We start from the raw sequence: 22,473 nt of genomic DNA, 5'->3' as shown, positions 1-22,473 counted from the left end.
GTGTCCAGTTTATGCCCAAAGAATGAATTTACAGGTTCTGAACAATGTTTATCCTACCTAAGAAGAACAAGGACATCCTCCATTTCATAAGTATTTAACCCTATTTTAAAGGCTGCCGCTGAGATGGTACACTCCACACGTGCTAGCAAAGCATGGCTCTGACGTGTTAAACTGGCTTAAAATTTGCTGCCTCTAATTTCACCAGCAGCTCACTTGCTCTTGTAGCATGAGGCAGCGTAGGTGGGGGAAAAGAAAAAAGAGCAAAGCGATCTTCTGCTGGATGGGGTGCCTGGATGAAAAGGGCAAGCACTGGTAAGGGTTTCTCAACTGCTAAGCAATGCAATGCGGCAGCTCGCACCCCTCCACCGATGGGATGGAGATACGAGACTCCTCCAGGCTACAGGCGAGGGCACATTTACAGGCTGGGAACTGGGGACTACAATATCGATCGTTCTTACTGTGTAGGACGACTTGCTGGTGATTTCCAAAAGCTTCTGCTTTGCCCTCCGCTCAGACTCGCGAGCCTCCTGAAGGTCTTGCTTTAGCTGATCAGCCTCCTTCGCCCTACAAAGAAAAACAGCAAACGGCAAATATCAGATTGAAGTTGAGAGGAATGAGAAGATGGAGAATTACAGTGTAGGTGCGGAGTAGGTTGGTATTTGTCCTGCAACAAGCCTTAAGCTAAGAAATTATTTAAGCAAGGGAAACACCAGAACCATTGACATGTGGGACGTTTTAGTTAGCACAAAAATCCAAGCCACAGAAGGGCAGCTCCGACATGGGCTCTGAGTGAGCATCAGTGAGCAAGGCTAAGGGCTGGAGAAGCATGCCAAGATGCCAGAATGGGGAGAACAACTTCAGAAGTTAAGCTCAGACTTACAGCAGGAGAGGCAGTTTTCTGCTAAGTATGCCTCTACTAACAATTACTCACTATATTCAAAAAGGAAAGAGCACCCAAGATTGCACAGCTTTGCCTACTCACAGAGCCCAATAAATCTAGAATTATTATTTAACCTTGAGGTTCAAGGACACCCCACAAGGAGAAAGCCAAAGCAGGGAAGGACACTTTTCTCTGCTGGATTGAAACTTGAGTGAAAACTTCACAAGACAGAGACCAAGGCAAGAAGAGATGGACAAGGGCAGCATTCATGCAAGCAGAAGGGCAGAGGCTGACCAAGCTCTCACACGCAAAGTAATCAGTTGGAAGGAAACAAGAATGATCTTTTACTTGTTCATGAACCATGGGACCTGGGCTCTGGTATTAAGAGGATGGAAACACCAGTTTTAACGAGAAGGAAGGACTCCAGGAGCTAGGGAGACCTCAAGGCTAACTTGAAACAGAGACCTTATGACTGTTGAGGAGAAATAAACAACTGAGACATAAACAGAGGAATAAAGAGAGCATAGGGAATGTAGATCTACCATCCGGAATAAAAAAAAAAACAACAAACCCAAGTGTTATTAATGTTGTCAAGTACTTTGGGGAATGCAGTGGGTGTTTGCAGAAATCACCCAAAAGTAGAGCTGGCTGCCATCAGGGCGTGAGAGGCGTGGAAGGCAGAGCGCCAAGGACCACGGTACCTTCTCCCCCACTAGCTGATGGCCCCTTTCCCTGCTGCTCTCACGACAGTATCTCTCCCAAGGAAGGCTTCAGAGAAAGGTCTCCAGCTCCAATCCAGGGAAAGATGAGGCCCACCACTACTCTACCAGCACCGCTTCCCGCTCAGGGACAGCCCAGCTGTGGCAAACAGCAAGATGGAGAGAGAAACCAACTGAGCCATGTGGCCATTTGCTGTTGTACCCACACAGGAGGCCAAGGGCTCACTGCAAACCGTTGGATGGACTAACCCAAGGCATGAGCCACTGTTACTGCTAAGACAGAAAGGGGTTGGAAAGCAAAGCAGAGGCAGCTGCAAGGTTGTACCCTCTGACCTCCTCTCCGACTCCTCCGCCATTTTCAGTGCCAACATCTCTGCCTCTAGCACCTTCTGTTCCATCAGCCGCTTCTCCTCCTCCGTCCGGATGGCCGTGGCTTTTATTCGCTGCATCTCCTGTTCAGCCTCAGCTGCTTTCTGAGCCAGGAGCTTGGCTTCCTCCTCCGTGATCTGAGCCTTCTCCGCCAGCAAGTCTGCTGTCTCTTCAGACCTCATCTGAGAATTGAGGCACATTAAGCCATCAAGTGCGCTGAATGTCTCCCCAAATGTGCTTACAAGCCCCGAAGCAGAGCCCTGAGCTGCTCGCTCGGCACGGCAGCCATGGCCCATAGAGTCCCTCCCTTCCATGAAAGCCTGCAGCCTTCTGCAGCCAAGACCTGGATGTGCCCAGGCTCCATCCCAAATCACCCTCCTTTGTGCTCCTCCCACAGCAGGCTAGCAGGATGAAATCAACTCCATCCAGCCTCCTGATCACTGTCCACCAGCAGCAGCGTGAGAATAGCCACAGGACAGTCACAGTGTGCCTCCTAAAATGCTTCAGTAGTGGAAAGAGTGAGGAACAGCTGCTATGCCTCGGGAAACAACCTCCTAGACACCTACCAGAGCCTCGTTGGCCATCGTTGCCTCTTCCTTTAACTGCATCAATCTTCTCTCCAGCTCATCCCTTGTCCTCTCAGCCTCTTCTCTCATTTTCTTCTCTCGGGCCAGGCGCTGCCGTTCCATCTAGGAAAAAGGGATTGGCGAAAGCAAGGAGAAATAACACACATTAGAAAGGCCTTATGTAGGATGAGAAAGGGTCACAATGTGGGGCTTCAAGCACATGACTCCACTGCTGCCTCCTCTCTGCTTATCAACATGGGGAACTTCACTAAATGTGGGTGACCTGATGCACTCTGCTTCCTTGAAAAGTGCCATTCCTGAGACAATCCCCTATCCTCTGATCAGGCTGTTCCCCACAGCACTGCCACACAAGCTGCCTGCAGTTGATTACATCCCCAGACAGCACCCTCCTACGCTGACTCACAGGGCGGACACACAAGTAGGGTCCCAAGAGCTCCAACTACGCGTGCCTGGAGTTTCTTATGGCAACCTGAACAGACAGCAAGACTGGGCTTCGGGGCAGTCTGAGGGCACCTTCAAAATATCAAACATAGACACACCACAAGGCAGGAGTGTGAGGGATGTGGATAGCTGCAACTTTTGATCGGACATCTAAGCCAGCATGCTGGAAACTTCACTTCCACTCACTTATAGGAGACATCACAAAGAGTGCAACCACCTCTGTCGATTCCTAGATAAAATAAACTCTCTGCCTCCAGCTCGGTCTGCAGGAAATAACAATGCTTCTCCAGGAGGGGAAGATCCAAGCTACGCTGAGACAACCCACCAGAGTATGTCAAGAGTGTTGTGCAGACAGAGCGTGCCCAACAACTGCCCCTCTGCTAGCCAAGCGCCCAAAGGGAGCCATCGGGCTAATTAACACACCACGTTTAAAGCACTCCAGTATGACAGAGATGGGTGCATTATAAATATCCACACTGCAGCTAGGACTCGCAGCATCACACAGACCACCTGCTGGGTTTAATAAGGGAAATAAGTGCGACAAGACACATTTCTCTGCTCCTTGGACACCAACTGTGTTTTGAAAGCGGGACGCCCACTGCTCTAACGGCTCTGCTTCCTTCTATTAAAGGTTCCCCTCATTAATTATCATTACAATCTGCATCCCACTCAGGACTTCCATTAACAAGAATTCCCGATACAAAAGGACTATGTGGAACCAGTTAACAACTGTGGATTCCGGGGAGGGAGGAGAGAGCAGGCAAGACAGCACGGTGGCTAGCTCAGGAGAGGGCAGCCAGCCCAAGCTGAAGCCTGACCTTTCCCGCAGAGCACAAGTGCTGTGGATTTGAGAGCTCACATGAAGCGATAAGTTCCTGCTCACTGTCAGTGCCCTCACCTCTTCCAGCAGTCCAACTACGCACAGGATCTCAGGTCTTGCCAGCACTACTCAAATGCATCAAAAACTCACAAGACGGTAAAACCTGTCCCTGAAGCCACCGGCACTTGGACACCACACTGCTTCTTCCAAGGAGGACCTTCTGATCCAACTCCTTACTGACCAGAGGAGTCCCCATGGGAAGCAAGACGACCCCCTCCCCCAGAGGAGCTGGCCGGGTTACCCTCATACTGACTCATGTCCTCTCCTCTCCTGCCACCCCACAAGCTACAGGAGGGAGAACTGCTGTGGGAGGTGTCTGCAAGACAAGCCACATCACATCTCCAGGTCAGCTGAACACCTCAACACCAAGTCCAGCGCCACACAGGCACCCTGTGAAACACGCTCGAATCCATTAACTCAGCGGTCCCTTGAGCATAAGGCCTTCCTGGGTGCAGGTGACTGCTTTGGTTTCTTCTGCTGCTATCTAGCAGCTTTACTGCGAAAGGGACATTTATATTCTAAGCATCAGTACTCAGATTAGCTGTGCAGGTTTCAGGGAGTAGAAAAGGTCTACAAGCAGAAAACAATGATTCATACAATCCAATTTGCTGATATATGCTCATCGGCTACACGCTGCTGCCTCCAAAGAGCCGTTTTCGCTGCCTGGGCTGACCTGCAGCAGATAAAGGAGGCCAGCACTGAATTAGCATGCAGGCTGCACGCCCCGAAATGTCGGCGTGCATTCCATCATCATGTAATTAGAAAATGAGGCGAAAAACTATGGCAAAGCACAGCTCCCCCTCCCAGCCCCTGCTTTAGTTACAAGCAACTACCCCAACATACTACATCTTTCCAGCTACAGAGCCCAGGCATAAACTGAGGCAGAGAAGATGCACACGCACTTGTAGGATATCCAGATCAGCTCTTCCCTTCCATCCTCCCAGTTTTGCTCCCGAGTGTGGGGGCTGGACTCGGGCTGCCAGGCTGCCATCAACCTGCAGAGCCAAGCTGAGAATGACTGGCGATGTGGGAGCAGGCTACTAAAAAGAGCTGTTCAGCTGGACCTTCCCTCAAAGCTGCTCTGTGTGCTTGATGTCATTCTGGAGAGTGCTCCTTCCCAAGTTCATTTGCATTTCTGATTTTGGCTCACAGTCTAGTTATAATGAGAGGTCTCTCACCTGCTTCCTGGCTTTCTCCTCCCTGGCCTGCGCTTTCATCTGCTGGACCTCCAATGAGTCTGCCTTTCTCCTCCTCATGAAGAGGTCGTGGTTTCCAATACACAGCTGAAGAATCTATTCCAGTCAAGGGTGAAGAGTGGAGAGAAACAGCTGTACACATGACGATGATGAGGTGGTTTGTATTCTTGACACACAAAAACACTAGAACTGCTTTGTTTTGGTGCTTGTAAGCACTTCCACCCACTGATCTCAAACCCTGTGAGCTCTCATACTCATATGAGGGGCAGGAAACCAAGGCCCATACCAAACACCAGCTCCTGGGTTATCAGCTCTTGGCAGAGACCAATCTTCTGTTCTCTGTGAACCCAGAACAGCACGGTTCTGGCAAGTTTTATACCAGCCCTAAAAGTCCAATTAATGAAACAAAGACTTTTACAGCTCTGACCGCTTCCCTGTTTCTCGCTGCCCTTTTTCTTTAGGCTCAAGATGAACTTGTACCTTCTCCCAGCTGCATGTTTAAAGCATTGAGATTAAAAAAAAAAGAAGGAAAACCATTTTCCATCTTGGACATACAGAAGGCTTATCAAAAACTTTCTTGGACATTTTCAGATACCTTTGCTGAAGGGTTTTAAGCACCAGTGTGGCTTCCTCTGATACTCAAGGAGGACAAGGAAGGTGGCAATACTAGAGGAGGGTTAGCAAAGGGCTGGGTACATAGAAGAATGAAAGCTCTTTTCAGCTATAAAAGCAGGTTTCTAAACTCAGCTTCTTTTCTAAGGACTGATTCACATGCCCATCTTCCATTTCACAAGTCACAAATGACTTCTCTGGAGTCAGAGGAGTTTCGGCAGTATGAACCTGATGAGTGCAGTGAACGAAGCCTTTGTCAGGATTCCCCACTTCCCTACGGCACGTGAAGTACATGACAGCCTACAACCAGTACAGCAAAGGTCCTCTGTGCAACTCATCAACGATGTGCAGCTACTACAGAATCGGGATCAACACTCCTCCAGAAACCAAATCTAGAACACCACCTAAAGCTGGTTTCCAACAGGGATGCTGAACGGAACAGCTCAACGTAGTCCCTTCCCTCCTTGTACAAGGAGAGTGTCCTCAGAAGGGACCAGCCTAGGAAAAGCCAGGACTGTGACTCTGGTAATGGTGTATCCAAAACCAGAGATCTGCATCACAGGACAGAATGGAAAAAAAAATGCAGGAGAAGAAAGGGGATCTGGAGCAAAGACGGGAGTGATGAGAAAGTTTTATTTACTAAGTGTTTCTGTCATGTAGGTCAGCTGTAACCCAAGAGCTCAGAAAGGGAGCACAAAAATAGAAGAGGGGGCAAAGGTTCTGTGAAGGAGCTTGGCTTGAGCTTCCCCCTTCTCTTCTAGGGGCTATGACTGAGTAGTAACCGCTATACCAAATCGCATCTGCAGTCCTGCCAGGCCAGCGCACTCCCTCCGACTGCTCGAAGGAAAAGCCCCAAAAGAAACTACTGCTGCAGGCAATAAAAATTACTCTGTCTGTAGACTTACCAGCTTATTCACACGCAGCTTTGATGAATTGAATTTAAAAACATCAATCTTTTTGTCCAATGGCTTAATCGTAAACTGAAAAGGAAAAAATAAAGAGAGAGAGAGTTATCAGAGAGCGGTGCATTTAATAAAAACACAGCTATAAAAGTCTTACTGAAAGCTTTGGCTCAGAGGAGGTCAGCAGTGTCAGACAAACAAGGCTGAGAGCTGTCCCCGTGGCTTTTAGCCAAGCAAGAGAACTAGTATCAAAAGCAACCAAGGAGACAACTGTTCCTCCGGTCAGAAAAAAACATGAGTGCCACACAGAAGCAATAACAGTGCTGTCCACCTACAGACTGCAATGCCCGACAGCCGGTGCCCTCTGCAGAGCATCTTGCAGAAGGCAGAGACAGCTCAGCACCTCCTGAGGAAAGGCAAGATGCTGCCCTCCTGGCAGCTGTAGAGAATGGAGAAGTTACAGCAGAAACTCATGACACTTCTGAAGGAAGGACCAGCTCAGCTGCCCCATGGATGGGCAGCATCAGAAACAGGAGCTGGTGCCCTTCCCACTGACACCTCACAAGGGCTGCCCAGAAGGATTTTTCCATGCATTATGTTCTCCAGAAGTCAGCTGTGTCACAAGACTACTCCACAGTTCAAAATATTATTCCCTCGCTCTAACTTGTATTTACAGTCCATGTGCCAACCGAACAGCTGTAACCATGGCCTGGGATTACCCTCTCCACAGAGCTTTCCCACAGTGGGTCTCTCAGGAGGATATAGGTGGCACTGCCAAACTCAAGAGTTTTGGTAATACAGCCCCTGGATAGACAGAAGACTCTGAACTAACAAAAGGATACTTGAAGAGACAGAGTGCTCCACAACACTGCATTTTTTAGAAGGCATGCTTCTATTCCATCACTCCCCCACACGCTACAAAAATAACCGGCTGAAGAGATAGCTCTCAAGCAGGCAGTCTGTGTCCATTAAAGTAGGTCTATTTGTCAATACATTGTACTGCCTGAAAAGGCTCAGCAGAACTCGCCCTGGCAGTGTTTTGATTTGTCAGTTTAAGAGCCAATCTTTTAAGACTTTCACACAGCCAGACATGCATGAGTGTCCCTGGACTTGGGCTCCGGCAGAACCCGCACCAGTCACTGGAAGCAACAGCAGAAATATGTCAGGAGAGGAATTTCAGTTCCATGTAAACAGTCAATCTTCGTTACGACAGATTAAACCCCTCTCTTGTGTCGACGCAGCTGTCATACCCAGCTATTAAGTCTGTTTACTATCATGTCAGGTCTACTTGTGGTCATCTTATTACACAGATGATTGACCTGATGGAAGGTGGCAGTCCGTTTCCCCAAGACAAAGTTCTATTACAGTCTTGTGTCAAGGCCTTGTTAGGGAGGCTTCAATCCCCAGATTGCTGAGGCAATGCCCAAGCAGACAGCTTCCACTGCACTCATCTGTCATGGGCCTCCGAAAGTCACTAAGTGCGGGGCTGCTTTGAAGAGTTGTGAAGCTCTTTTTAAGGAGTAAAACAGGTGAAGAGAATTCCAGCATGGCCTTACTACCTATAAAGCTTCACACGACATGCAATAAATGCAGCTGATGAGAAACCTTTAGCTTTTATCCCAATCGATATAATGTTTAGACTGGAAAACAATTTTTAATCAAGAAGTTAATTTTCTTCCTTACCATGAAGGCAGCTGGTTTTCTTTGAACAACTCTCACAGAGTGAAAATTGAGCAGATCAGTTTCCCCTCCACAGCCAATTTCACTGCTATTCGCAGCTAGGTTTAGTGGCCAATGATTCAGATGATTCGTATTTATGCTCTGGATTTAATAAATATCTATCCAATAGTGGTCTTAAATTACCCAACTTCCTAAAAAGGTTCCAGCTGTTATGCCAAGCCCAGCAGCCTAAAAACTCAAGATGATGTAATGATATGGCAAGAGCTCTTCTTGCCAGAAATACACTGTATTTCATAAGACAGTATATACACACAGTAATATATACTGTAATACATGCAGTAAGGCAGAGACCTCAACTTTGATGTTTGAGCTAAGCACATCAACAGCAATTTTGGTTTTTTGAAAAAAATTACATAGTGGGTTTGAACGTACTCTAAAAACAAACAGGAGAATAGCTCCCAAGTTGACCGCTTCTACGCCCACTCCTGGAAGGTTTCAGAAAGGCTGGAATTAAGGTTTCAATTGGAGAAGCTGAGCTGCCCTTAGCTAAGCTGGTGATAGCAAGCTCAGCAGACAGAGAAGCTAAGAGAAATAATTTTAAATCACAATTGTGTTCTTACTGCTCTGAGGGAAGAGGGGAGATATATCCATACCTCTTTATCGCTGTATGAGATATTCCGAATCTCGTTCCATGGAAAGGAGATCTTTGGGGTCAACCTGTTGTCTGGGTCATAAATGTGAAGACCTAAGGCATCAACTCCAAGGAGCAGCTCGGTGCCCTTTTTATTCTACAGGAGCAAAGACAAGAGCAGAAAACCCTTTTATTCCCCTCGGAGGGTCTGCCATGAGCCATTGTTAGCTTCATGCAGGGACCCACCAGCACTGCGGATTAAAAGAGCTGCCTCCCCAGCAGCCAGCATCAAAACACGCTGCAGCAGGGACTCTCACCACCGGACCGCAGCCATCTCCCAGGTCTGCTGGCTCTCCAAGGCTCCACTCATTCAAACTCACAGCAACACAAAAGATCAAGACTAACACAAGAGCTACGCCAGCAAGAAAGCATGACCCACAACCTACACTCACCCTAATCGCGAAATAGTTCACTCCATACATCTCCAAGTCCTGAGCTATCTTCAGATACTCCATTTCAGCTTCATCTCTGTCAGACAAAAAAATCCAGTGTTACGATGTTTGGCAGGATCAGAGAGAGGGGGATGGCTGCTCTTTCTGATCCTAAGCACACACAAGGCTTTAAAGCCTGGACTGTCTCTATCGCACAGGTCAAGCCTGTCTTTGCTGGCAGGATCAATAAACTCCAACAGCAAATCCCACTCTGCAGCTTGCCGGCGTCTTAATGGCTGTTGACGCCTGCCTAACGAGATGCAGCACTTCACGCCTTGCTTTGTCCATCTCCCAGTCCCTTAAGCATAAAGAGGAAATCCCTGCCTGGGAGACCTCCGTTTCAGATCCATCTGACTGTAGGCTTATCCCCCACAAGAAGCATTTGGCCACCCGAGGCAGCAATACACCTCATCAGGCTGAATCCCCACTCCTTTTCCTGGCCCAGAAAGCACTCTGACCCCCTCCCTGTCCCTCTGCAGATGGTCCTTTACTGAGCATCAGCCCTAAATTCTCTCGAGGACACTGTGACCAGGGGACAGCAGGGGACACGCAGAGCAATCAAAGAAAGCCCTTTGCCCTTTGTGAGTCTGCTCCGGGGGCGTGCTGGGACTAACCCTGCTGTCAGCAGAGCTCATCCATCGCCTGCCCGAGCTCCCCAAGCCCTGGGGACTGACCCTGACCCACCACCGCAGCACACACTCACCTTGCTCTGCCTCGGTGCTCTGCGTACCAGGCTGTTATCCTTTCCTCCCACATCTCTGGAGTCATCTGGTACAGGTTTATTACCTGAGATATGTGAGGAGACAAAGACCGGGTCACACTGCTGCTCTTGGCACAGCCTCCTTGGCCAGCAAGCAAGCCAGAAACACCCAAGCCCCAAGCAACCGCTTCCCAGCACCGCGTCTGACCACAAGACAGGCGACTCGCAGCAGGGCACGCTCAGCCCCGCGCCCTGCCATCGCCCAGCGCTCGCTCAACCCTCCCAAGCACACAGCACACAGCATCCCCGGGCCATGGCCAGGAGATGCAGGCAGGATGAAACCGCGAAAAGGAAGTAAATATTTGCATCTGTTTTTATTAAAACGTGTCAGAAAGACTGAATTCTCCTCCCTCCATATATCTTTCTGGATTGTCTGCCTTGGTAAGGAAGCCCAAGGGAGGCAAAGCAGGGTGCACAGAGACTTTCTCTGCCAAGTGCTCTGTTACACAAACCACCACCAGGCTTGGAAATGTACTCCTCCGCTCGACTGAGCTCCTTACCCGCTTTGGAAGCAACTCCTCTTGGGCCAAGAAGCCTCGCTTGTGGACATTGGGATCGTAATCACCGTACTGGAAAGAAGCACAGACATTGTGCCCACCCCACGTTAATAACACGGGCAAGTAAAACTCTTTGCTCTCACACATCTACCCCTTATGGAGAGATCAAATGCAGGCTGCTTACACCCTTCACATCACAACCTGCTAGAGCAGACAACATATGCTGCTTGGTAAATTTAATAACCATATTTTCTTTGTCATTGGACTGCTAATAGAAACACCCTCCTCCTTTCTACTTATGCGGCAGAATAGGACGCAGAACAAAACTTCACACCGTTGGCTGAAGTCCACCATCAGCTGATGTCCACCGGTTGGACGAGATGATCATTGTAGCTCCCTTCCAACCGAACTGTTCTACTTTAGTTACCATGCCCAGAAAACACTTCTTGCGATGCAGGGAAAGACCCACTCTATAGCTGTGAGGTCCCTGCCTTCCCGCAGGGACAGAGAGTCAAGATACAGACAAAGACCTGTCCCTAAAGACTGAGCTACACCAGGTGAGGCAGATGGTGGTTTCTCTGTCACTGCTCACCACCCTAATGAACAAATATTAAAAAAAAAAATATGGGAGTTCAACAGACAATTGCAGGCTGCTCTCAGGCAGGTGTCAGTTTTTCTGCCAGAGGGCCTGTTGCTCAACTGGGTCATGGAATCCAATTCAGATTTGTTAAGTGCATCCAGTAATTACTAGTATTTGTTTAGATTTACATCTTTTTGAGCAGCATATAAAGTGACTGAGAAATAAAACTGCTTATTAACAGATTGAAAAGCCAAGTGTCCCTGCAGTGCGTGTGAAAATGAATTTACCTCCCGTACAGCTTCAGAGGGCAGGAAACAGCCAGAAAACAGCACCTCAAATAACCTAGCAAGTTCAAGAGAAGAGGACGACGGACGTGAGGCACGTACACGCAAAATGCTGCAATTTTCATTCACCTGGCAAGCAGGACTTCTGCAGCGACATTACCCAATTACACAAGACACGGCAACGCTTGCTCAAGTCGCTCCTTTTGCAAGGGAGACGGCCCTTCCCTCCCGGCTCTCCTCAGGCACCTCAGCTCATACAAAATGGCGACAATTTTTACAGCCAAGACCAAGGCACACACGGTGCTCACGTAGCACGTCAGGAAGCTTTCTGTATCAGCCTCCTTTTAATGCCAGAACCATCACGTCGCACGCTGAAACCGGAGTTCGGCATCACAAGTCTACACAGACATCCCCTCCGCAGCCCAGCCTTTCGGAAGACGACAAGCGGGGATTAAAGACGCAAATATTGATCTGGAGCCAATGCAGATGCGGAGGAAGCATGCAACAATCAACACTGACTCAGACTTCAATTAACATAACAAAACCGCCACGGATTTCATTCAGGAAGGTGCTGAGCAGCGGCAACCGTCTATCTTCCAATGTCTACAGATGCTTGGAGCTTCTCAGAAAGCAGCGCATTGCAGATACATGTCCCTTGAACCCACATCAAAAGGGAACAGCAATAAAAAACGTGGCACGGGCAAAGGAAACATCTCCAATAACCTTGCAGGGGCAGAAAATAAATCATTTTTAGGTGATGAAAATAATAGCAAATAGGATTAACACGATTATTTTTTGTTGTGATCTACCGTGGAGACCCAAGACTAAGTATGGATTATGTGATTTTCATGTGGTGAAAAATATTGCCACGTCCCAAAGGAATATTTGTACTGAGAGGGAGTCTGGATGAGAACATTAATTATTCACAAGTCAAAAATCAACAAATGGCTTAAGTATTGCAGTACATGTTGGCTCAAATGATTCGGCAAGCAAACTTTTGAAGACCTTTTCAATTAAATCATTACTTCAAAACTGTCATGCAATTTCAGCTCCTGTTAATTGAACTACATGATTAATATTCATGGTTACACATGGAAGTTGCCTTTACCTCATTCATACACCTGGCTTACATCATCCTGCATAAACACAGGCATGTTCAGCTTCAAACTGTTAACACCAAGTATTGTCTGTTTTGGGGGGGAAAAAAATAAAACAAACAAGAAAACAAAAATAAAAGGGCCCTTTGCTAGTGCTACAAGATTTGAAGTGCTGAGAGGGCTGCAGCATGGCAGCGATCTGCATTTAAGGGGCAAGAAAAGGAAGAACCTCCTGGATGTTATCGTTTTCTGCCGGGAGGCGTTCTTCAGTAGATTCCACGTCTCTCCCGGCTATTTAAAACCCGAACCGCCTCCAACATCTGAAAGCAGTGTGGGTGGTTTGAATGCAGGGCTAGAGGGGAAAACACATAGTAATTCCCCAAATGATCACAACGATATAGAAATAAATAAGCTTTTATTTTTATGACCCACACGCTTACTTTGTTATTGCAGGTAGGTGCGCAACACAGTACAAACCAACCTGGCTGTCAATCAAATGGCTGCAAACACACTGCTATGTCGGGCTATTATGCCCCTAATCATGCAAATCAGCACGTTATTAGTGAAATTACTGTGCTCAGTGGCCGCTTTCTTGTCCAGAAAGCACATCATTATCCTATTTAACTGGAAGGAGATGACCTGCAACATCTTTCTTCGCAGCTCCATACCAAAGACACGCTTTCAGCTTTTTTCTCTGCTGAAAAAAAAAGCAGAAGGGGAAACCCCGTGTGGAGGGGCAGCATGGAAAAGCGATGTCTGATGCAGACATGAAAGCACATTAACAAAGATCAGAAAAGGCACCCCTCTTCCACCGTCTCGCAATCCCCGTGCAGAATCAAGACGTGCAGGGTCAGGAGAAGCGCTCTGACTCCGGCTGACCTCCTCCAGACAACTGAGCGTCGAGCACGTCGAGCGTGCCACTGCGCGCAAGGTCAGCGGCCAGGCTGCAAGAAGAGAAAGGGGAAGGCACAACAGTCCTGTACCAAATCACAGCCTGTTCCCGATCGCGCGGGCGGGAGCTGTCACGGCCAAGAGTTAATAGTGCTCAATATTTACCCAATGGTTTATTCATTTTGGCAACAGGAAAAGTCATCCCCTAGGTATCCTCAGCTCAGCGGGTCAATGGAGAAAAAGCCAAGTAAGTGTTTACTCAGGCACTCTAATAAGAGTGATGGATGTTTCACACAAACAGAAACATTTCTAAAAGCAACCTGTCTTTTCCTGGCCGATGAATCTCTCGAACAAAATACGGTTTCATCAATATTCTGACTATGAGGAGAAAACATCTTTTTCTAGTAAATTCAAACATTCATCATCAAAGAACACCGCTGCACGTCACCCAGGGCTGCATTCAGACAAACCAGGCATGGGCTAAACAGTTATGAGGAAGATTATACGGCAACACGGAAAAAGCCACAGTGAAACGCTGAGGACTGGCCTCTGTTTCCAGCCGGCCTGGATCAGGACCTCTTCAGGCAGCAGAGCCAAATCCCCTCTCCGGCACTGTCAGCTAAGGTGGTCTCACAGATCGGAGAGCTACCCTGCTTCTCCTGAACTGCTCGACAGTTGTGCTCCTCAAGGACAGGCCGACGGGCCAGACCCAGGGCACGGCCACCTGCCTGCAGCCCCGTGAGCCCAACATCCAGGGTCAGAACCGACTACGACCACGAGGCTACAGCAATAAGGTAGCTGGGCTGCAATCAGACTCCAGTCATTCCTTTTCCAAAGACGCTATCTTTACCCACATAAACTGGAGATTAGCTAGTAGATTGGTTAATTGAGCAGCAGTACATGTTGTGCATATACAGGGATAAATTACTTCCCCTCCTGAGAGAACGACCTCACTCCTGAAGCTCGGGCTGCTCGCTCTATCCCAGGAGTCCCTCTGCTGTGGGCTGCTGCAAGCTGTCCAAGGCTGCATGCTCGACTGGAAAACAGTGTTCTCTTAAATAAATCCTCAGCAAAACACACTGACTCTGGGGCCAGAACAGAACTCGGCCAAGGAACGCGAGGAACTTAGTGACCATTGACTTATTCCTCTGTCTAGTGAGGCCAAACACGCAAGATAAAGGGAGAAGCCAGAAAGACTCTTAACACTGCAATAACATCTACATGGCAAGCTGTAGCACTCAGAATAAAGCAGTTATCTTGATGACAAGTATTCCGGGGAAGCAGAGGAGCTGCAAGTCCCAGGGCTGGTTTGCCTCTGGCTACAACAGCAACAGCAGGGAGGAAATCCAAAAAACACACAGGCTTGGGGAATTCACCTGCTCCAGCAGTAAGCCACACTTGAACAGGCACTGCAGCTCATAAGCTGATCATTTGCTAAAGAGTCCTGGAAAGGGAAAGCAAAAATTTGTCCAATGTCTGAAGGTAGCCAGAAACCAGCCGTGCCGAGAAGGCTGTAGTGTTAGTGTAGTCCCCTCACTTCCCAAGTTTTAACAAGTTTTCCTGCCTTCCCCTTCCTCAGGAAGCGGTGTCACATCCTTAGCAGATGAGGGAGACAAGTGACTTAGATTTGTAAATCCCCAACAGAGCAGACAACGGTGAGAAAAGTCTCAAAGTCCGTGCACAGACCTTTACTAATTTCCCACAATGTACTAACTGGATACACAATAATTGGCTAAGTATATAATGAATTATGGCAAGCAGTACAGTATGTCTTGCATTATTTAATGGCAATAAGGGAGAAGGGAAAAAAGAAAAGAAGAGAGATAGAGACTAAAGAAAGAGAGATCACCGGTCAGGGGTCCTGAGTTAGTCCCATCCAAGTTCATCTGTCTTCTTCACATCTTTTTTCTTTCTATATTTCACTCCTTGCACTCCCACAATTTATACGCATTTTCCTTAGGTCCATCCCCTAGGCCTGCCCACATACCTACATATCAGATGTATGGGAAGGAGTGAGGTGCTTCATGGGACGATGTAATGAGCCTGATCTCGATAATCTTCATTAGCATATTCAGAGGTGTCAACCTTAATATGCATTTTGCAGATAACAAAACAAAGGTCATTCACCAGACAGATGGCCCTTGAAACTTTACAAGCTGCACCAGAGCAGAGCCATCCTGCCTCCACAGGGCTCCCTCCTCCAGCTGCATCCTGTGCTACCCAGGCAGCCTTATCAGCTCCACACTCCACATTATTCACCCTGGGACTGTAGCTTCGTTACTTGCAAGTGTTTAAGATGTTGCTCGGCTCAGAGGGCCTGTGCTCCCCCCATCCCTTATCTCTTTCTCAGGCTGTTTTTCTCAGTCCCTGTTTTGGGGAGTTACGAGTCATCTCTCACAAGAGGGTACATCGCAAAGGGCCTCGCTCCCCAGGAGCAACGCTAACCCTTCGCCAACATCAGCAGGCCCTTGGAGAATCCCCCTGTGCCTACCTTGGCTTGGACAGCGTAAGAGGCCAGCAGGACAGAAGCTTCAGGAGGACAGTAGATCTTCTCATCCAAAATCTGCTTCTTCACCTGCACGTAGCAGTAAAGGACACATAACGCACATTTAATGCAGCAGTGCAAAGCACGACTGCCACAGCAGATGGTTGCAGTTTGTTTTAACTCGAGCTGTCAACCACACAGTTAACAATTTTCCTAACACTAATTACAATTCAGGCCCAAGAAGTCTCTGGTGGCTTGGAAGGGAAGGGCTCAGGCTTTCACAGGCCACCTTTTTCAGACAGGTTTGCGAGAAGAGCTAAATTTATATGTGGAAAATTACAGAACTTATAAACTTATATCCCATTGCTAAAGGCAAAGCGGGGAAAAAATGTCTTGTGTGTAAACATGACATAAAACCTCTTAAGGCATAAGCCACGGATTGATATGACATCTATACATACCACTAAATTAAAAAAAGAAGTTTGCAGCCATGTCTCTGAGCACACAAAGGTTTTGCTCTGAGATATTCAGGCCTCATTATCAGCCAGTGCTCACCTGTGCTCAAGGCTAATTCCCTCCAATCCCACCGGCAGCAAGCAGAGCTGCGGGTCGCCTCCGTGGCAGTGCTTTTAGCAGCAGGCAAAGCCCTGCGTGCACTCCCAGGAGAGCCAACGAGCAGTTCCCAAAAGCCACAGCTTTACGTTTCCTGGCTTCTGTGCATTAAAAAATTAAACCTGTCATGTTCAATATTTTTTGGTTTTACACACTTAATTTTCCTGAATAAAGACAGAAAAAAGAGCATACTATTTCCTAGGAGACTTCAGGGGATTGTCACAGAGATGCAGTAACATCAATTTGAATTTATAACATGTTTTGAGTCCTCAAAGTTGGTTACAACATAATCACAGAAGATACTCCCCTGCACTAAGATAAAAACAGGAGTTCGCAAGCTTACGTGTGCTCCCATTTCCCATATGCATTACGGGAGCCCAGGCTCCTCTCATCATCAGAAATCCTAGTAGAAAAGTCACGGTCTGCATTTATAAAATGCAACTTTAACTGCTTTTCCTCTCCAATTTTCCTTTTCAAAGATGACAACAGCATTTTTCCTCATCAAGGATAAAGCCCATGGCAAATCAGACATTTAAAAATAGCCCTACGGAGACACCAGTGCATGAGACAGACCTTGGAAATTAACAGCAATACTTTGCATTTAGAAGTCCTTCAGCTCTGAAGAACAAAGATGAACTTTGAAAGAGTGAGGAGTACCAAGAAGCTGGTGAGCCCACTTTGATATCCATTTGAAAGGGCAGGGCACACTGAAATCTACGGTGGTATTTCAGAGAACATCCAAATTCATGTTGCCTCTACTTTGGTGTAACAAACATAAGAATTACTGTATTTTTTTTTATTTTTATAATTTATTTAATTTAGCAACTTCAAATTAGCAGCCACAGGGCAACTGAAACATCCCACTGAAGTTACCTAGGGGTCTGACTAGGACTACTCTACTCCTTGTAACCGTAACTGACACAACCCTTTATAGTTTCAGAAAACTGATCTTGTCTGAAAGAGAGCTCCTGTGACAGAAGCTCTTCGTTACCTGCCACGCAGCACTGCTACAACAACATCAGCTGAGCTGATTTCTCAGGACACAAAGTTTTGTAGTGTATTTTAAATAGAAAAGAAAAAAAGCCTGAAGATGTGTTCACCACAGTTTCCAAACGCTTTACATAAGGGCACGAGTTACTGGGGCAGGTGGGACAGTTGGGTTTCTCCGTCTCCCCCGCTTTTGCCACCAGTCTCTGACGGAGCTGTGTTTCTGGGATTTTCTTCTGCTCCAGTTACCTGAAGGCCGTTTTGCAAAGAGGTGAACCTTGCTGTACAGCCTGAACATGAAACAGGTTGGCCGCATTCTGTTCTTGAGGATGAAATTCCCCTGATTCACATAACGATGCTATCATGTACAAAGGCAATTGCCATCCCTCAGCACAACTGATACCCACACCCCGCAGAGAGGTAGACTCCAAGGCTGTGTGTGTCATTCAAGCCCACATCTGACAGATTCATTTCCCCTAGCTACCACACTCTAATATTACAAATCGCCTAATCATTCCTGACAGTCAGTTTACGAGGTCTGCAAGTCTGGGCATCTGCGACTGCTTCATCCAGACAAAGCATCTTTGACCTATTTTAAGAAGTTTTTGTTGAAGACAACTCCCTTCGGAGAGGTGTGAACATAACAATCCACACTCTGCTGACCAACTTTCTGAACCTGGAACCTTCTCACGCTTCTGCTCATCCTGGCTCCTTCTCCCTCGGGTTGGAAAACAGGGTACTGACACGGCTCCTACCTGCAGGAAGAACAAGTGCTGTGTGATTTCCTGGACCAGCTCCTCCTCTGCATTCTCAGGATAAAATTTAGCCAGGAAGTGAAAGGTGACAGGCTCCTCTGTTGGAACATCGTGATCCAGAACCTGTAGGATACAAGAGCCATTCAGCTACTCTTTCCAGCTTCTTCAGCACTCTGTCTCTTGGAGCCAAGACACAGCTCCCTCCTGTTCAGATCAGCACATCTTTTGTCAAGCACTTTAGACATCTAGAACAGATAAAACAACTTAAGTAGTTCAGAAACCATAGTTAAAAAAAGAAAACAAACAAACATTTCTGACACTCCTAATGATGCAAGAAAACAAACAAGGCAGAAACAAACAGCATGCGAAATGAGACAGCAAAGGCTGATCCTGAGCTGTTGTGCGCACATTGCCTCTTGTGAACCTTGCAGAGAGATGCTATATCCTGCGACGCCACCATCTGACTTTCTCGTCCTTTCCCTGCACTGCCTCCTCTTGTATTTATTTCAGTGTTGCTCCTTCCTACTGCGCTGGCACTGTCCGGTTCAGGTTCGTGTCAGCTTAAAACCTTGGCATGACATGTGAGACACCCAGACCTCCCTCACTGTCTTGATTACTGTCTCATTTTAGCGTAACATCCTTTGGATGCAAACAGAACCATGTCTATCACTTCCTCTAACCCACCCCTCAGCAACCTGGAGGCTTACATATTTGAGAAGTGTTTCCTCCCTTACTCCATCTCCTTTCACTCCTCTGGTTTTCCTCCTCCCTAACTCTTTGTAATCTCCACAACAAAAGAAGCCAAGATGCAACTTCACTTTTCTGATAAAGGCTTTCTCATTCAGGGGCACAGAAGAGAGACGTTCAGGTTTCATTTACATTACAGTCACCCTGAAGTCCAGCATCCCAGCATGGCTGTCTCCAAAATGCCTCAGGGAGATTCCATGTGCACTGTCTGAGGCTTCACAGATCAGAAGGAGCTGGGGTGGGGTATCTCTGCCAACTCTTCCCTGTTGATTTACAGACGTCACTGGGGATGAGATTTAAATACACTTCACCCAGCTCACTTCATTACCACACATAACACAACCTCAGGTAATCAAATGAAAGAGGAAAAAGTACGTTCTCCTTTGTCATCCCACATGACCTCTCAAGGGAGATTTGGTTCCAACCTTCTTGTCCATTTTGAGCCATGCCACTGTATCCTTGATAGTGTACTGAAGCCCGAAGAACCAGGTTTCTCTGAGTCCTAGTGTCCTGCATACAAGATCGAACAGGTCTTTCCCTTTCCACTTCACCTGCAGGAAAAGAAACGGGAAGAAGAGTTATAAAGATGGATTTCAGAACTTCACCTCCATTCAACCAAATCCATTTTTTTTTCACCTCACAATGTCTTTGAGAGTGTGGAGAAGGTATCTGGCACAGGTAAGGAAACACCCTTTATATCCTTCCATCTGATCTCATCTGCCAATCATCAACTTCTCCTTCACTAGGAAACTGAGACGTGATTTTTTTTTCCACACCTGCAAACAACTCTGTAAATAAAGTCCTCCTGTTTCGCCCTCCTGCAACCCTCAACAGAGGACTTGAAGGGTCCATCGAGGCGCCTTTTGAGCCATGCACTGCTATGAGCAGTCTGTTTCCAGCAAGAAATAAAAACTGCTCTTAACTGCCCCTTGGTGGCTTTAATGTCTCTACCTTGTAGCCCCAAGAAGCCCTGTACAAACTCGAGCATCAGCAACAGGGTTTCAGAGACAAGGGCGCAATGGACTCCTGAACATCACAAGTGGAACGATCTAGCTACAAAGTGTGTTTGTCCAGAGCTACCCACCCTGCAGAGGTAAAAGGGAGAAAGAGCTCAGAAAAAAGAAATGATCATGGAAGTCAGTAGTTCTCTCGGAGTATGTTTTGATAAGAGTCAAACTGCATTTTCTGCTGAAAATGCCAGTGGCAAAAGCAGCTCAGGAGCAGAGAAGACCGGTCCTGCTCAAAGACTGTGTCCTTCGAGCAATCCTGCAGCTGCATCTATGTTGTTACTGAAGTTTGCTCATAAAAACAGGCGGCATTGGGAGGCAGAAAGGTGAAGAGGGACATAAAACAGATGAATCTAATATGCCAAAGCCACTTTGATCTTCCATCTGCACGGTGGAAACAATTGCTGGACCGAGACATATGGCCATTACTCTAAAGCCCTAGGGCAAAAGGATCTCGACACATTCTCTTGTCACTACGACTCAATCTTGGTGCCACCTGGACAGCATCAATATTAATGCTCAGGCACGGCAGGGGCTGCTGGTGCGGGTGTCGCGCCGCTCCCGCTGTCACCCACTGCCGCCTTGTGGGCAAAGCCGCTGAGAACAAGCTTATTGCCATTCTGCTGGCTTTGATTAAATGAGCATATCGCTATTTTTTCCCCTCCCAGGGCACACACAAACGCACGCGCGTGCGCTGGCAGTCCCAGAAAAGAATAAAGCCGATGCTACCCTCCAAAAAAACAACACCCCCGGACGGCTCTCCACAGCCTCCCTGCAATTCATATCAAGCTCCATCAACACCTCGAGGTCAAAAACACCAGGAGGAGCAAGTTTTGCAGTGTTGTAATTATAAAACCCTAATTTCACACATTTAGCTAGCCTCCAGTCCCCATGATGAGCTCCAGCTCTGCACAGGATGGCTCAGATTGCAGAGGATCTTTTCCTGACTATTATTTTAAGAGGGAGGTTAATTTGAGGGTTCAGACAAAACAGAGCGAGACACATTTAAACAGCTATTTTGTACCATTTCTGTAGGCACATAAAACCAGGCTACCATCAAAGGGCTATTTCTTAACTAGAACTAAACTGCTTTGCATAAAGCATTATTGGCTTTTTTAAAATATCTGCAAAGACATTTCTAAAGCCTATTGCTTCACAGGAACAACCGGGGCCTGCACGCACGCAGCCCTGCACCAAACCTGTCCCAGGACAGGCTCCTGCGTGCTGCCGAGGGGAGCGTCTCCTTCCCAGACATCGCTCCACATCCCATGGGATCGGTGTTTTGAACAATGCTGGAGCAACCCTGCCAAGTCCCCCCCGGGTTGGGATCTCCAGCCGCTGCGGCTCCCCACCAAACCGCCCCTGCAGAGTTTCATGCAGGCACCCAAACCTTATTCACCACATTGCACCAGCTGCCACAACCCAGGGGTTTCCTCCCTAAAAGCAAGCCAGCAGTTAGTTTCGAAGACCAGCAGCAAGCATTAAAACAAGAGCTTTGTGTGTTTCCCCCCCCTCCCCGCAATTTTAATTTGAGGATGGGAATATTTTAAGTGATTGCTTCTGCTGCTAGATTTTACACCGCTGCTCTGTCATTGCATGCGTACGTTATGGCAGAAATATATATTTAACATTCCTGCCTGCACAGTGCTAAAGCCTCCAACCGTAACATCACACAGACATCCTCCCTGACTGTGCTGAATTACCTTCATTAAATATATAAATGGAACAGCAGCCACGTTTATTTCAACATACATGATTTCATTCCACACCTCGGTACTTAAAATAACGATCTGCATTCATGTGGCATCTTTTGACAGCTGAACTCCAACTGTTTTACAGACGTTGAGGACCTCGGCCCTCCTTACCCTTACTTGATAGGCCTCGTATCATTAACTGCCACATTTCCTGGCCATAAAACACAAAAAAAAGACCCCCCCCAGGCATGAGGAGAGGAAGAGAGGTGCTGTCCAAGGCTGGGCAGAGAGCCTGGGGGAGAGCCAGGATGGGCTGGCAGTTCCTCATCCCATCCTCTGCCCGTAACACCATTCCCCCACTCTGCACTAAAGTGACACCTGAAGCACAAAGACGACTTTGCAAGCCGTTACAAGCCTCTGAAAACAAAACAAAGAGGCTCAGAGCAGAAAAATCCCCTCTCAGCCTTATGCCAGAGCAGCTGGCACAATGTCATAATAAAGCTCAACGTCCCAATAAAAAGCCGCATCATGATAACCTGAACCCAACCTGCAGGACGTGTTGCTTCAGCGTCCTCGATCAGCTGCAGGCATCGCCTCTTACATTTGCAGCTTTGCCTTCTCCCATTAGCATGATCGCAGCACGGGTTGTTAGATATATTTGGCGAGTCGTTGAAGGAATACGTGGACGA

The 22,473-nt window shown here is 47.5% G+C and overlaps 1 protein-coding gene across 7 annotated transcripts in view; it reads right to left on the bottom strand.

Moving 5' to 3' along the window:
* Window positions 1–22,473, bottom strand: part of NF2 (neurofibromin 2) — a 49,637-nt gene that overhangs the window by 18,491 nt on the left and 8,673 nt on the right. For 6 of the 7 annotated variants that reach the window (XM_042805773.1, XM_042805770.1, XM_042805769.1 and 3 more), the window contains exons 2-13: window positions 19,509–19,634; window positions 18,337–18,459; window positions 15,989–16,072; window positions 10,649–10,717; window positions 10,092–10,174; window positions 9,350–9,425; window positions 8,920–9,054; window positions 6,590–6,664; window positions 5,055–5,168; window positions 2,535–2,657; window positions 1,933–2,150; window positions 459–564 (exon numbers count right to left, since the gene is read on the bottom strand). In XM_042805773.1, the coding sequence (XP_042661707.1) occupies window positions 459–564; window positions 1,933–2,150; window positions 2,535–2,657; window positions 5,055–5,168; window positions 6,590–6,664; window positions 8,920–9,054; window positions 9,350–9,425; window positions 10,092–10,174; window positions 10,649–10,717; window positions 15,989–16,072; window positions 18,337–18,459; window positions 19,509–19,634 (1,332 nt within the window). The remainder of the gene's footprint in view (window positions 1–458; window positions 565–1,932; window positions 2,151–2,534; window positions 2,658–5,054; window positions 5,169–6,589; window positions 6,665–8,919; window positions 9,055–9,349; window positions 9,426–10,091; window positions 10,175–10,648; window positions 10,718–15,988; window positions 16,073–18,336; window positions 18,460–19,508; window positions 19,635–22,473) is intronic. The other variant, XM_042805772.1, reaches the window with a different exon arrangement.

Source organism: Tyto alba, unplaced genomic scaffold, assembly GCF_018691265.1.
Source record: "Tyto alba isolate M040663 unplaced genomic scaffold, T.alba_DEE_v4.0 Super-Scaffold_44, whole genome shotgun sequence".
Lineage (NCBI taxonomy): Eukaryota > Metazoa > Chordata > Aves > Strigiformes > Tytonidae > Tyto > Tyto alba.
Note: the sequence above shows the minus strand (reverse complement) of the source record. Positions and strands in the feature narration are given on the sequence as shown.